This window comes from Akebia trifoliata, chromosome 11 (assembly GCF_017979445.1).
Source record: "Akebia trifoliata isolate Shusen 1 chromosome 11, ASM1797944v1, whole genome shotgun sequence".
Lineage (NCBI taxonomy): Eukaryota > Viridiplantae > Streptophyta > Magnoliopsida > Ranunculales > Lardizabalaceae > Akebia > Akebia trifoliata.
Window position 1 is genome coordinate 1,399,361 of NC_141385.1, and position 14,086 is coordinate 1,413,446.

The 14,086-nt window shown below is 33.6% G+C and overlaps 1 protein-coding gene and 1 pseudogene across 1 annotated transcript; one reads left to right on the plus strand and one right to left on the minus strand.

Annotated features, from left to right (window-relative positions):
* Nucleotides 1-3,722: 3,722 nt before the first annotated feature.
* On the minus strand, nucleotides 3,723-4,933 carry LOC147390199 (ATP synthase gamma chain 1, chloroplastic-like; annotated as a pseudogene).
* A 1,101-nt stretch (nucleotides 4,934-6,034) lies between these two features.
* LOC147390200 (NADH:ubiquinone oxidoreductase, 17.2kDa subunit) lies at nucleotides 6,035-13,934 on the plus strand. Its single transcript, XM_086459808.1, has 9 exons — nucleotides 6,035-6,311; nucleotides 7,031-7,087; nucleotides 7,375-7,427; nucleotides 10,618-10,669; nucleotides 10,981-11,046; nucleotides 11,136-11,198; nucleotides 11,289-11,343; nucleotides 13,015-13,077; nucleotides 13,624-13,934. Exons 1-9 carry the CDS (start codon nucleotides 6,200-6,202, stop codon nucleotides 13,685-13,687), a joined length of 585 nt encoding a protein of 194 aa, XP_086315934.1. The 5' UTR covers nucleotides 6,035-6,199; the 3' UTR covers nucleotides 13,688-13,934.
* Nucleotides 13,935-14,086: the final 152 nt, after the last annotated feature.

A 14,086-nucleotide genomic window follows, 5' to 3' on the forward strand; every position in this document is an offset into this window, starting at 1 on the left:
CTTAATCCAAAAAGAGGATGCATGTGCAACTCTAGTTTTAGAAAAGATTGGTGTAATCCAATCACTTGCAAATGAATAAAATTTCTTGAAATATATTTTTTAGGAGTGTTTGGTGATTCTTTACAAATATTTTAATAATAATAATAATAATAATAATAAACTTTTAATTTGATTATCTAAATTCTAAAGAAATTCCAACAAATGTTTCATAACACAAAATGTGGCATGACCATTCACAAACATGTATTATCTCATCTCTCTCTATCTTAACATTTCCAAACAAGAGACTATTTTATCGAACTTTACTTAATAATTACAATCATTCAAAGAAGAAGAAGAAGAAGAAGAAGATGATGATGATGATGGTAACAATAACTTTTAAAATTTAGAAATTATAAAATGTGAGCACATGTGTCATGATGCTTGGTGCATGTGTGCCCATGACCGTACCCATGGCCATGCCCATGCCATACTAATAGGAAAAGATTTAAATGCTCTAATCTTTGACCTTTTGCCAAAATACTTTAATTTTCTCTCCCAAAATCAGGCCGTTCTCGATCTCTAGAGTGAATCTTTTTACTCTCGTCGTCACTCATTGACCTCAAGATTCTATCGTCTTCGACCTTATAAACTTAATAAGAAGATAGGATAAGTTGAAGATGATAGATTTTAGGCAGAAAGAATAAGTAAATTTTTTCCACATTTTATTTTAGTAAGAAATAAATTCAAGATTTTTCACATTGCAAAAAATTGACTAAGCGCATGAAATAATTTGCCAAACAATTCCTAATAGTCACCAGTTTAATTTTTCCAACAAATATAACCACATGGGAATCATTTCCAAATGTAGATGATTAGTATACAAAGGAAATAGGAAGTTGGCTTGACATACATGCAATTTTCACAAAGCTGTTTTTAAATATGTTCACATTTGAGAGGAAAAGAGTTACAATATAATAGATGTTTTAACAATTTTTTATAAAAACATTGTATTTCGATTCCATGCCGTGTATTCTTTTGGCTCATTAAACCTTGTGAATGTTTTGGTCTACATAACGTGTTCAAGTGTGAGGACACCGCCACAAATTATGTCTTATTACTAGGGGCAGATTTACATTAGGGGTACTTGCCTCCACAAGAACTTTCGAAGTCTATGAGTATACATAAGCTATTGCGACATATAAATGTGACGGATAAGAAAATCTCCCACTATTGACCTCACAAAAACAAATTGCCATTGGTTGCCCCCACGAGAGCAAAACTTGGCTCCACCCCAATTATTACACCCAAACATTGGAGTTCAAACCACCAATTTGCTATTCTACCATTATGCAACCTCTCTCTCTCTCTCTCTCTCTCTTTATTTTTATTTTTATTTTTTGTACATTAACATTCGAACTTTCAAATCTATTCACTAAATTTAGTTATATTGTTGGTTTATAATTATTAGATTTTAGTACTAAAAAATAAGGGTATCCAATTAATTGAACTGATCCACGAAAAGTACTCAATTGTAATGACTTTGGTGTCTATTTACATCAACAGAGTGGGGAATGCACATCGAATTTTTTTTTTTTTTTTGTAGTTTAACATCAAACTTACATTAGTGAAGAAAATATGAACTCACTTACCAAAACAAAAGACTTGGCTTTTAATAAAGTGGGGAATGAAATTTGTTTAAATCAATCCTAAGTCTTTGAAATAAACATATGTTGTTGTATTTTAAATTAATAGAACATAAAATTTTGAAATAGTGTCCTAATTAACATAAATTGTAAAAAGACTCATGATTTTCTGATGCCCCCTTTGATACACGCTCCCTGACGTGACATGGACTGGAACCACATATTTTTTCCTTGTACATACACAATTGTACATCCCCATAAATATGTGTAGTTGTGTATCCGATGAAAGAATCTATGGCTCTAGCATATATCACGTTGGGGCATGTGTAGAGGGGGGGGGGGGGCGTTAAAAAATCTATATTCATGGAATGTCAAATCAATCACATTCTCAATCAAATCTTTAAGAATTTTAACCGACCATTTGTCGTTGATTTAATATCTTAAACATTCTTAATAGGGATTGCAAGTCAAATAAATTTTACACCAAAGCCTATAAGTATACATCAAAAGTTTCCAAATGAGACTTCTACACCAAACATGTCAGAATGATTTAATATCTTAAGCATTCTAAGTAGGGATTGCAAGTCAAATAAATTTTACACCAAAGCCTATAAGTATACATCAAAAGTTTCCAAATGAGACTTCTACACCAAACATGTCAGAAAGTAAGAGAAATAGTCTAGGATGTTTGAAAAAATGTTAGAAGCTAAAAGCACATTTCATACTAATTAAAGTTAGAATCACCTAAATTAAAAAAAATTAAAAAAAAGATTAATCACACAAGGGTCCTTGGTCTGTGAAACCAGTACCATATCCCTCTGCCATCCATAATAAACACACATTTAAAGCTCAAGATTCTTTCTACCTATTAAACAAGGATCAATTACACAGAGGTCCTTAGTCTGTGAAACCTGTACCAACATCCCTCTGCCATTCATAAATACAAAATTTAAAGCTCCAGATTCTTTTCTAGCTTTTAAATAAATATTCCAACTTCCTTTTCGTTGGGTTGTTGAGGAATTTAATGTAGCTTCTTAAAGGCCACCCCATCTGCCACATCTCTCTTTATTCATAAAGAGAATCTCATGGGACATATCCCACACACACTGATACACACACAAACACACACACCACCTTCTCTTGATTTCCTCATTTCTTTCTTGCTTCTTTTACCTACTTGAAGCTGAAGTAGTCTTCTATGTCTTCTTGTTCATTTTTAGTCATTTTTATATTAGTGGTAATCATACAAGCAAATTAGTTTGTTTGCTACAAAATCCATGTTTTTTTGTTGTCGTTGAAATCTTTGATTTGTTTTATATTTTTTTTAACAAGGGTTGGTTTGTGTTTCTGTCTTATTGTTTAATTTTTTATGTTACAGATCTACTTAGAGTAACATATGAAGAGAATTGAAGCGGAAGGTCTCGTTAGTATTACGGGATATTGGTGCGGTTCAATTAGAAAGCAGTGCTCGCATGATGCAAGTCCTGTTATTTGATTGAGCCGTGCCAATATCACGTGTCACTACTCGATCAACCAACAGCATTTGAAGGTATTTCATTTTCATCTTTATTTTTATTTTTATTTATTTTTCCCTTCTCATCTGATCATTAAGGTGTGTGTGATTGCAGAGAAATTATTTTTCAGGAAAATCAATTTTTTTTGGAAAATAGTCATGACTATGAATATTCTAAGAAAATGTTTGGTGGTGTTTGATTGCACCTAAGAAAATGTTAAAAGGAGTTGGCTTTTAGTGTTTCTTGACTGCCCAAAATTATATTCCATGAAGCATAACTGGTATTATTGTGGTTTTATTAATCATCCTTTTAGTTTGATGGTTTTCAAATTGATCAAAGAAGTTTCTTGTGTTTTTCCAAGTAGGATTATAGAATTTAAATGGAAAAATAGGTTTTTTTTTCCAAGTTCAAATATCAAAATTTCAAATAATAGAAAACACTCCAAATCAATAACAATAAGATCCACAACCAGTATCAAGCATCAAATGTTGTGTGTGTGTGTGTGTGTGCAAGGAGACCAAAGCAGTTTGAGTTGTAGACACAAATGCAACCTGAAAAATGCGTTAAAAGTTGTAAGCTAATCTGGCTTACAAACTAGTTATGCTCTTCCCAAAGGCCTAAAATCAACTTTGGGCTAAAATACACCAAAACAAAATGACTTAATCTATTGTTCCTCTCCAATAAGAAACCAAAAAGCAAGAATAGTTGTAATAAGGATGAATCCCCACACTTTTTGGATCGAATAACCACGGTGAACAATTCTCATATATAGGAATCTCGAATGCAGCCGCGAAGTATAATTATGAAGATGTTGATTCTAATCATCTTTTGTTACTCTTGAGACTAACCCATCAAAAATTACAAACAGAGAAGAATAGTAAGTGTGGGTGGTAGAACCATACCCAACAATCAAACTATTTAAGAGCCTATACCCCAGGCAGCAATCTCCAATGTCTCGCCTGACGTTCCCCATTGAACTTAATAGAGAGGGTCCGTATTGGACTTAACCAACGAGACGGAATTGGTGTACCTAAACTTCATCTTGTCGACTTCTTCTCTAAGAACAAGTGTAAACACATTGCTAGGCTAAAGCTTGAGCTTCTTTTGTGGTGGGGATGCCCCCAACTTTGAGAAATTTATGTACTGGCATATAAGGCCGGCGGAGAAAATACAAATTACCCTTTTTAACCACTCTAATAACTATGTAATTTAGGCCAAGATCCTTAAATTCAGCAATTCTAGACTTGGCCATTTAGTAATTGCATTGTCGAAACCAACGCGGAGACCATGATCGCTAGTTACAATGGTACGGCCTACTTTGTTGACAGTCCAAACATTGTGGGAGGGGGGTTGTTGATATCTTCAGTCAGAAGATGTTCATTGATGTTGTAGAGAACCTCGACAAGGGTCTCGGAGAAAGGTCAGGCATCGACAACAGCTTCTTGGGCTCTTCGAACTTTACCAGCCGCAACAAGCTTCATTGCTTTGGTGATGGTGATTTCCTCGGTTTTGAGAAGACCCACATTGTTGGATTGGAGCAAGTCATGACTTTGAAGTTGTTAAGTGGTGTTGAGTTTGTTTGGGAAAAAAAGAGGGAAATGAGAGTTGGAAGGAATACAAGGTTTTGAGGGTATGAAATTTTACCATTGGAGATTTTGGGTGAGGGGAAGAAGTTTGATTTGAGTAGATTCATAATTTCAAATTATCATCAAATATCAAATGGAATTCTTTTATGTTTTGTAATCTAAATTATCAAATTTCATTGTAATTCTCACTTAATAGCATACATGTTTATGGGGCAATCCATTAATTTTCTTTCAAGAATGGCCATGATTTAGAAGAAAATATTTTCTTGTGAAATCCATTTCTTGACAAATAGCCTAGACAAAATGGGTTTTGTCAGAAAATGCTTGCAAAGTGTTGGTTGCACCAAGGACAATGACGTAAAGAGAGTTGATTTTCAGTTTGACATCAAAGTGTATGGGAACCATAGATGCTTTTTTTGCGAGATATGAGTGAAAAATCATCTATGGTTCCTATCCATGTTTCACATCAAGATGCGCGACATGAGGTCATTCTTGAGGTCACTCCAGCCATAAATATTCAACAACAATGTCTAGGCAATGCAATCCTCCCAAAGGGAACCGAGATGTCGACGGGAACTCTGGCCTTACAATGTTGGATCTCATTATGGGTAGTGCATCCGTCTCGTGGAAGCCCAAATATCTCTAGGGTCTGAAGTTGGTCTCGATTGGGAATCAAATTTTTTGTCTCTCTTGTATGTTAGTTAGTCGATCTAGAACCTAAGTGTACCCATAGTCATGAGCTCGATAATTTTTGTATTCTTGTGTGGTTTTGTAATTATTAATGTCAGTGAGTTTTTGTTACTATTATGTATCATTTGGGTACCTTATTCCAACAATTGATATTAGACTACGAATCTACTTTATATCGTAATTCATAATGATTAGTATTTGAGCAACATAACTATGGGTAACAATTACCGGATCTCATTTCATATTAATAACATACATTTAAAATCTTAAATATATAAATAAATAAATAAAATCATTGAAACTGCTTTAAAATTTCAAATAACCCAATAAACTTATTCTAGTTACAATTTCTCAGACTCTGGGCTTCTGCTTCTCTCAGACACAGTTTTTTAAAACGAAAGTTGAAAGTTATGATGAACAGACCCTCAAGTTCTTTAAAAAACTCGGGCAAGGCAACTTGTTGTCAGACGAGTCAAAGAGGAGACTGACTCACGAAGGAAACTCGCTTCACGGTCTTCGAGTTCGTTTATATTAGAAAGAACTGAGTTGGACTCGCCCGAGTTTTAAAAGAAAACCCCCAAAGAAATAGTATTAGAGTATAGACCCAAATTTTTCCCAAAGCCATGTTTACATGAAAAGCCAAAACATTTCCGTAATACGCAGTATTTAGGAGAATTGTGGAAAAGATTTTCATTTTGGTATATTTTGGGAAGATTTGGAATAACGTTCCTCAGCTGTACCGCAAGTGAAGAAAAACGGGTCGATCGACCGAATGGGTTAAAGAATGTCGAAGCTGTTCGCGAGGTTGTCTGGTTTATTCAAGTCTCGAAATTTGGTGGGTGTGGACAAGTCAGGGAATCGATATTTCACCAGAAAAGAAGAACTCGATGGAATCAGTAAGTGGGTTTAGTGTTCTTACATCTTTTTTTTTTCTTTTGAATTTGGCAGTGATGGGTATTATTTGTTTGTGATCTAATTGAACTTTTGCTACACGGGTTCTTTGTTAATTTCATTATTGAGATCCAAATATGGAGTTTATTGTGATCTGTTGGTGTTTTTGCAGCATGGGTTGTCTTAACTTGGATTATTAGGATGTAAAGGTTGGTTTTTTATTTTAATTGTTTAGTTCCTCAATGTTTCCTCGACATGGGATTAGAAAATTTTATTGTAAAATGCAATGATGCTGATGCAATTTTTCAAACTCTGAACGAAGTAGAATTCGTGTCACCAGCCCCAATATTTGGGATTTGGCATATATTCTGCTGATGATGGTGATCTTTTATATGTATAGAAGTATAAGTTATATTTGTCGATGAGATTTCTTCTTTTACATGCAAGTGTGAATTTTATTTCATTATTATTATTATTATTATTTTGGGCTTGTCAATGTATACAAATTTACCAAAAAAACGCGTTTTCTGGATTGTCAAATTTACCAATTCCCTCATGAGATTAAGGAACTTTTTTGGTGTCAAATTTCATATTTTTAGGCTATCCACTAGTGATTGAAGATGGCATTCATATTGTATTTGATTGATAAGCTTATGGCTTTTACCCATTGTTAAATTCAATAATAACGTCATTTTTCATTTGTTCCTTCCCTTTGACATGCTAGTGAAAGAAAAAAGATGGGTGATATTCAAAGAAGAGGAAGATCCTACCTCCATTCCAGGTAAGATTTTGATTCAAATGCCAATTCCATTTTTCTCCTATTCTTTGGGAACATGCTTGAATGTGATTTGAGTGTAAAGTCGGAGTACAATGGGAGTGAGATTAGAAACTTAATTGCTTGGAGTGATTTTGTTCTTCTTAGTTTTTTGACCCAATGTAAAGCATGGCCATTCTCTTATTTGAAATATAATTTTGAGTACTTTGACAGCTTGAAGCAACTCCATTAAGAAACAACTTTTTTTACTATCTCGGTTCTTGATACCCAATATAAATGCTTGGTAATTGTAGTTGAGTGGATATGCTGGTTGAATGGGCAGCGAAAGAAGGCTCCAACTCATGAGGTAAGGTGGAGACTATATCTCTTTATGATTTTCACTTAACGTGCATATCTTCCTTGGTGTTTTTTTTTTTTTGATAAATATAAATTTTATTAATGAAGAAAAGGAAAAGAGGAGGCTGAGATAGCCCCCAAACAACAAGACAAGAAAGAACAACAAGGAAAGAAAGAAAGAAAGGAAAAAATACACGTCTGGCGGGGTGCTACGAGTCACAAACGATTTCCCAATTAAATACAAAATCTTGGATGCACACTCCCTCAAAGTCTTTACTCAAATTTGACCAAAAGAAAAGAAACCCCAAAATCTCTAAAATCACTGTGTGAGACGAGCTCTCCTTGCTATGGAACACCCTGTTGTTGTGTTCTCTCCAAAGACCCCAAGCAATAGCGAAAGGAAGGATAGTCCAAAGATGCATTTTTCTAGAAGAGAAGACATTTAAACTCCAACCCTCTAAAAGCGCAAAAAAAGATAAAGGAAGAACCCAATCCACCTGGAAACGAGATAAAAAGAACATCCAAATAACATGAGAGAAAGAACAATGAATAAGAATGTGGTTGACAGACTCCCCGTCCCTCGAACAAAGATAGCAAAAATTTGGGGTGATCCACCCTCGACAAATCAAACTATCCAAGGTGAGGATTCTAGCCAAAGAGGCAAGCCATAAAAAGAAAGACACCTTAGAAGGAACAAGAACGGACCCAATGACAGATGGAGAGAAAGAAACCTCACTCGACGGAAGCAAGCAATAATAGAAAGACTTGACAGAGAACTTCTTATCCTTAGTCTTGAACCATTCCCTTCTGTCCTGCTCGTTCTCTCTGAATTGGATCGAATTAAGGAGATCTAGAAGAGATGTAACCTCCGTCAATTTCCCATCATTAAAATTCCTCCTAAATCCCAGATCCCAAGAATCCGTGTTTTCGTCCCGAATCAGACACTGTCTTACTGAGTTATTTTTTTTCAAAGAACAAGCATACAAGGATGGGAATTGAGTAGACAGAGGTGAAGTTCCGCACAAAAAATTCTCCCAAAATCTAACCTTGTCCCCCAACCCAACCTTGAATCTAATCTCCTTATCAAACTTATCACCGAGCTTTTAATTTTATTAGATTTCTCTTAAGCTGCGTAGTATAGGTAGATTGTGTCAAGGTAAACCTACCATACAATACATTTGAGTTATGTTGGTTTGTAATCGTTGAAGGTTCAAATCTCATTCTCTTTGCAATTATTTTTTTTTTTTTGAAAAACATTATTCAAATCTCTTTATATTCTCCCAAGTTAAGATGGAGGCTATTTATGTTTTTATTTATCTTTTTTTTTTTAAAAATAAGAAATCGATTTCATTAACCAAGAAAGATCTACAAAAATCAAGAAACGGGATCAAACACCAAACCCCCAATTAAAACTAGAAGAACAAGCATAACCTGCAGAAACACCACATACAGAATTAATGAATCTGAATTAATCACAAAGTCCTCGAAGTCGACCCCCTAAACTCCTCTTGGATCTTATCCCAAAAAACAAGATAGCATTTATGTACATGACTACCTCTTTTTGGTTTAACTATAGCTTCCTTAGTGCTTTCTCCGAGCTTTTCATGTTATTAGATTACTTTTAAGCTACTTGATGTAGTTGTCAAGGTTAACCTACCATAGTCTACATTTATGAGCTATGTTTATTTGTAGGTGTTGAAGATCCAGATATCTTTGTTTTTTTTTTTTTGGAACAAAATATTTAAATCTCTTTATATCTTCTATTGAAGAAAATTATTTATTTTATTAGAAGGGCCATCAAACTCAACTATGTGTTGTTGACATAGTTATTTCACTGATCTCCATTTTCATTACTAGGCTTGGTTCTAGATTTTCTTTTATGTGGATTCAAATCAAGGTTTAAGTGTTGAGGATGGGAACTTGTACTTGCCAAACATGTAACTTTTCTTTATTAATTTTCCATTCTTTCTCCAAGATACCCCCCTACCCCTGTGTATTTTCTATGTGAAAACAACTCTAGTGAAGGTGATTAAAATCTCCCTCTTTGTCATACTAGTAAATTTGACACAGTATGTGTTTCAAGTGGATAGAGAAACAAAAAAAATACTAGAGAACTAAGCTCTTAAAAAATTGAGCTTTATGTGAAAAGGATAAAGATGCTCTTTAATGTCATTCTCCCATCATGATCATCAACATTATCTTTTATAAAAATATGCTTTGATATGTTGGGTCACCCAATTGATAAACAAGGCCAAATGACCAATATGCATCATATATAATAAAGACTTTCAAACGATAAAAGAACTTTCATAGAGTTGGCCAATGTTACAAAATGTTGCCTCAAGTTGCATGATTTTTATGTTAAATTGAAAAAAAAGAAGAGGCTTATGACTTCTTTTCTAATTTCATTTATGAGATGTGTAATTTTTAAATTTTCTTTTCATTTGAATTTTAAAGATTTGTTTTTAAAAAAATATATAATTGAGTCTTATGCTTCGTACTGGCTTGAGGCTTATGTCTCACCTCACAGCGGCAAAGTGCCTCCTCCATCACTCCCTGTGCTCTTTGAAGCATTTTTCATTACTAATGTAGGTCCAATTCTATTGCTGATATTCTGACATTTTCCATGATTCATGGCACCACAAATCTTCTAATGTTGTTGGATGTTACAGGGTTCATTCAGATTCTTTGTTTTTTTTTTTTGGGGTCTATTTTACAGGAGGAATGGGAAATGATTTGTAATCTAGCTATGATCAAGTTCTGTTGCAATTGAGATCCATTTCTTAACTTGTGAATTGCATCCGTTCCCGTGGACTCCAAAGATATGGTCGTATGAACTGATTCATGTTCACCAGTTGCAACTAGAAACATGGCCAATTTTTCCATTTCTCTTTCTTTCTTTCTTGTTGTGTAGTATTAATTATGCCTCAAAGAGTTCTTAGGACAGGTTGTTTGCATTTTCAATAGTTCATGCTATGTTGGAGTTGGCATATTATTTCCTTAGAATGTAAAGAGAAAGTTTGGAACTTGGGATCACCAATTTTGTACCACAAATATATTTGTCTGTGTGAAAAAGATTTCTCAAAATGTCAATCCATATCACCTAAAATCTTGGTTGAAGAAATACTTTTGTCGAAACATTTTTGTCTGAGTAGCTTTATTTATTTCCATCTGATATTGTTATTGGTTCCTATCTTCAGGAAATGGCTGAACTGGAGGCAAGGCGTGAAAGTGTTAAACTTAATGTTGCCCGTACGTATCACTTATACTATGTTCCACATCTCATCATTCTATCATCTAAGTTCAAATTTTCAATTGAACTGATGTTTTACAAAATACGCTCCATTGGCATTATATTTAAGCATTTAGGTTTTTTTTTTTTTTGGAAAAATGGTTTCAAACTTTAATTGCGGTCATTATTTACCATTATTTCTATTATCTAAGTTCAAATTTCATCCCAAAACAATTTTTGTTTTCAAAACATTTCTTGATATTATCTGTGGTGGTGCCCACCATTAGCATGTCTTGAAGACCATACTCAACATTTCATCTATTTCATGAAGTTCTCAAGAAAGAAGAAGAGGAAAGGAAGTCCAAAGAGGGCTTTACAAGGCGAAGCGTGAGCACTGGTCAGTTATTTACCAGAAAAATCATGTCTACTGCATTATACTTTTTAAAATAAACTTTGATTATCTCACTACATTTGTTTTTAAACTAGGTAAAGTTGGAGGTCCAGACTTGAAAAGTTTCATTCGACAATTTCCTTCTGCTTCCATAGAAGGTACTTCCAACTATTTCAAGATCCATTATTAAGCTTTCATAATTTGTGCTGGTGATGTGGCAAGAATTCTGATGGTGCTTATGTTCAAAGGTCCTGGGCATGAGGAAGAACCTACTTCAGTAGATGGCAGCACTGATGGATTCAGGTATAAAACCATACCGACTGTTGTTATTTTGGTAACATAGTCATTTGTCTTAATAGTACCCTCCTTGTTATAAAATCCTAGGATGACCTATATAGAGTAAATAGTTCTTTCATTTTCCTTCTCTTCTCTTTTTTTTTTTTTTGCATTTATACTTCCTGTTTGCTCACTATTTTTTGAAATTCTTTTCTCCGTTTTAATAAGATAATTTTTGGGATTGTTTATAGAAAAAGTTGTACTAGATGATTGAATACTTAGTATTTTATATGTTAAATTGTGACTCATATAGCTACTCTAAATTGTACTAGCAGGGGTGGATATAGTGGGGGCAATTGCCCCCACAAGAATTTCTAAAACTTCAAAGGAGTCACTTAAAAATTTTAAAAAATTTCGGATCTTTAAAGACTTTGCCCCCACAGAATTTTTTAAACTTTGAAGGAGTGAAGGAGTCATTCATAAATTAAAATTTCTTAGTATGTTTAAAGGACTTTACCCCCAAAGAATTTTGTAAACTTTTAAGGAGTTACTTATAAATTAATTAAATTTAAGATCATCAAGGAATTTGCCCCCTCACAAAATGTTTTAAAATTTTGAAGGAGTTAATAGTAATTTAGATTTTTTTTTTTTTTTATATCAACAATGCCCCATGTTAGAATTTTAATCCCACGAAACAAAATCCTGGCTCTGAAAGAAAATTCAAGCTCTTGGAAAGTTAAAATTTTAATTCTTTTTATTGCTTTCCAAACTCTCCGATGATATTTCAATATTTTCCAAATTTTTTTGAGATATTTGCAACAGAAGATTTGTTCTACCAACCTGAAAATTAAAAACATAAAAATAATCTATATACAATTGATACATCCTCTTCAAGGGGTTAACCTTCATACATCTTGTCTCTTTGAGGGAACAAAACCTCCTAATGGACTTTTCCAAATATTTTCTTCTTCCAAACCTAAATCCCCAAAACTATGATTTATAACCTACTCCTTAATATTAAGAGAGAAAAGTGAAGTGTTAACCTAACCGATCACATCCTCAATCAAATCTATAAGAATCATAGTCAAACATAATCAAATCCTATTAGATTATTTTATTAAATACTAAATATAATAATTGCTAAACTTATTTTAATTGCTTAATAGGGTTCATAACATTTTGAGTAGGGGTGTCAATGGAATCCGGTTCCGGTTCCCTTTTATTGGAACCAATTAGAGCCGGGTCTAATATGGAACCAACCCGATAGGAATCAAAACCATTAGATTCAATCCGATGGGTACCCACAGGTACCCGGAACCAATTTATTTTGTCATTTATTTTTTACATTATCATGATTGAAGGTTTTCCAATATTTTAAAATTAACATAGATTATATAAGTTCTTCAAATTTCATATAAACTAAATATTTTTGGCGGTTCCGGTTCCGGTTCTAGTACCACTTATTTAAAAATTGGAACCAGAACCGAAAAAAATATAGCGGTTATGGTTCTAATTTTTATAGGAACTGAACCGGAACAGACCCATTGACACCCCTACTGAATATGGGAAAGCCTAAAATATTTTGTAGTCAGTAGGCACTACAGCTATAAATTAGGAATTTTGTGTAGAAATGGATGTATTTCTATAAGAATTGGTTTATTAGCAAAACCATTATTTTACTGCATTTGACATTTGCAGGCACTCTAAAGAAACGGGGAAAGAAAAAATAATTCCTCCCAGAACTGAGCAGCAGCAGCCAGAGTAAGTTTAATTCTTTTACTTCCCCAATTTGTGTTTTAGAAAAGTTTAGGGTAGAAGTTCAGAAAATTTTCCTAAAATTATTTCCTTGAAAGCCACATGGAATCTTAAAATGAATTTGAACTGTTTTGAAAAATCCCAAAACAGTAGAATTTTATTTCTGAGGAAGTATTTTGAGGTGCACTTTTCTGAGCTTCCATAAGGGATGAAATTTCTAATGTTTGAAACTTTCAAAACAATATAATTTTTTTTTATAGAAAAAAGAAAAATATAACGAAATCGAGGCAAAATAAGGAGGGCGAAATGATCCTTATGTAATGATCAACAGTTCAAATTTTTTAAAAAAATTCCCAAGAATGCACTTTCGAAGTTGAATTTTTTGTTTCTACCTCCCAATCCCCCATTGTGTGAAAAAAGAATAATTTTTGTGCTGCTAATTAATGTAAGTCAATTTGACAACAGAAGAGGCGGACATTTTGTGCCCGTTTATTTTTAGTAGTTTGGTAATTTATTAATCAGTTATTTCACTTAATAAAACCTTTGTTTCAGGTCTTCGGAACCGACAGGATCCGGCAAATCATTCAAACCAGGGATGTGGCAACCACCAACATGATAATCAAGCACATGTATTCGCACTTGAGATTGGTATTTTATTATTTTTCTTCAAAATTTTGCTCATGAGTTTACTTCTTATTGATGTATGATCATCGTGATTCTTGGATCTTTTGATGTATTTCATGTCGTTTAAGCATAAGAGAAGAAAATTAGGCAATTGTACTTCAAAATATTGAGTCCTTTTTCATAAATATCTACTATCTCTGAACATTGGGGAAAAATATTTATGAATAATGATTTTCTGATGCTATGCCCCTGACATGGCATGGGCTAGAACCATAGATCTTCTTTTCCTCTGGATACACGTATTTATGGGGATGTGCAGTTGTGTATCCTGAGGAAAAATATCTATGGTTCTAGCTCATGCCATGTCAATACATTGGGTTAGGATGTGTGA

Bases quoted from the DNA above. Each gene is read 5' to 3' on its own strand.
- LOC147390200 (XM_086459808.1), top strand. From the start codon at position 6,200: ATGTCGAAGCTGTTCGCGAGGTTGTCTGGTTTATTCAAGTCTCGAAAT. The intron at 7,428-10,617 runs GTAAGGTGGAGA...TCCTATCTTCAG, and splicing joins AGAAGGCTCCAACTCATGAG to GAAATGGCTGAACTGGAGGC. The intron at 11,344-13,014 runs GTATAAAACCAT...TGACATTTGCAG, and splicing joins GGCAGCACTGATGGATTCAG to GCACTCTAAAGAAACGGGGA.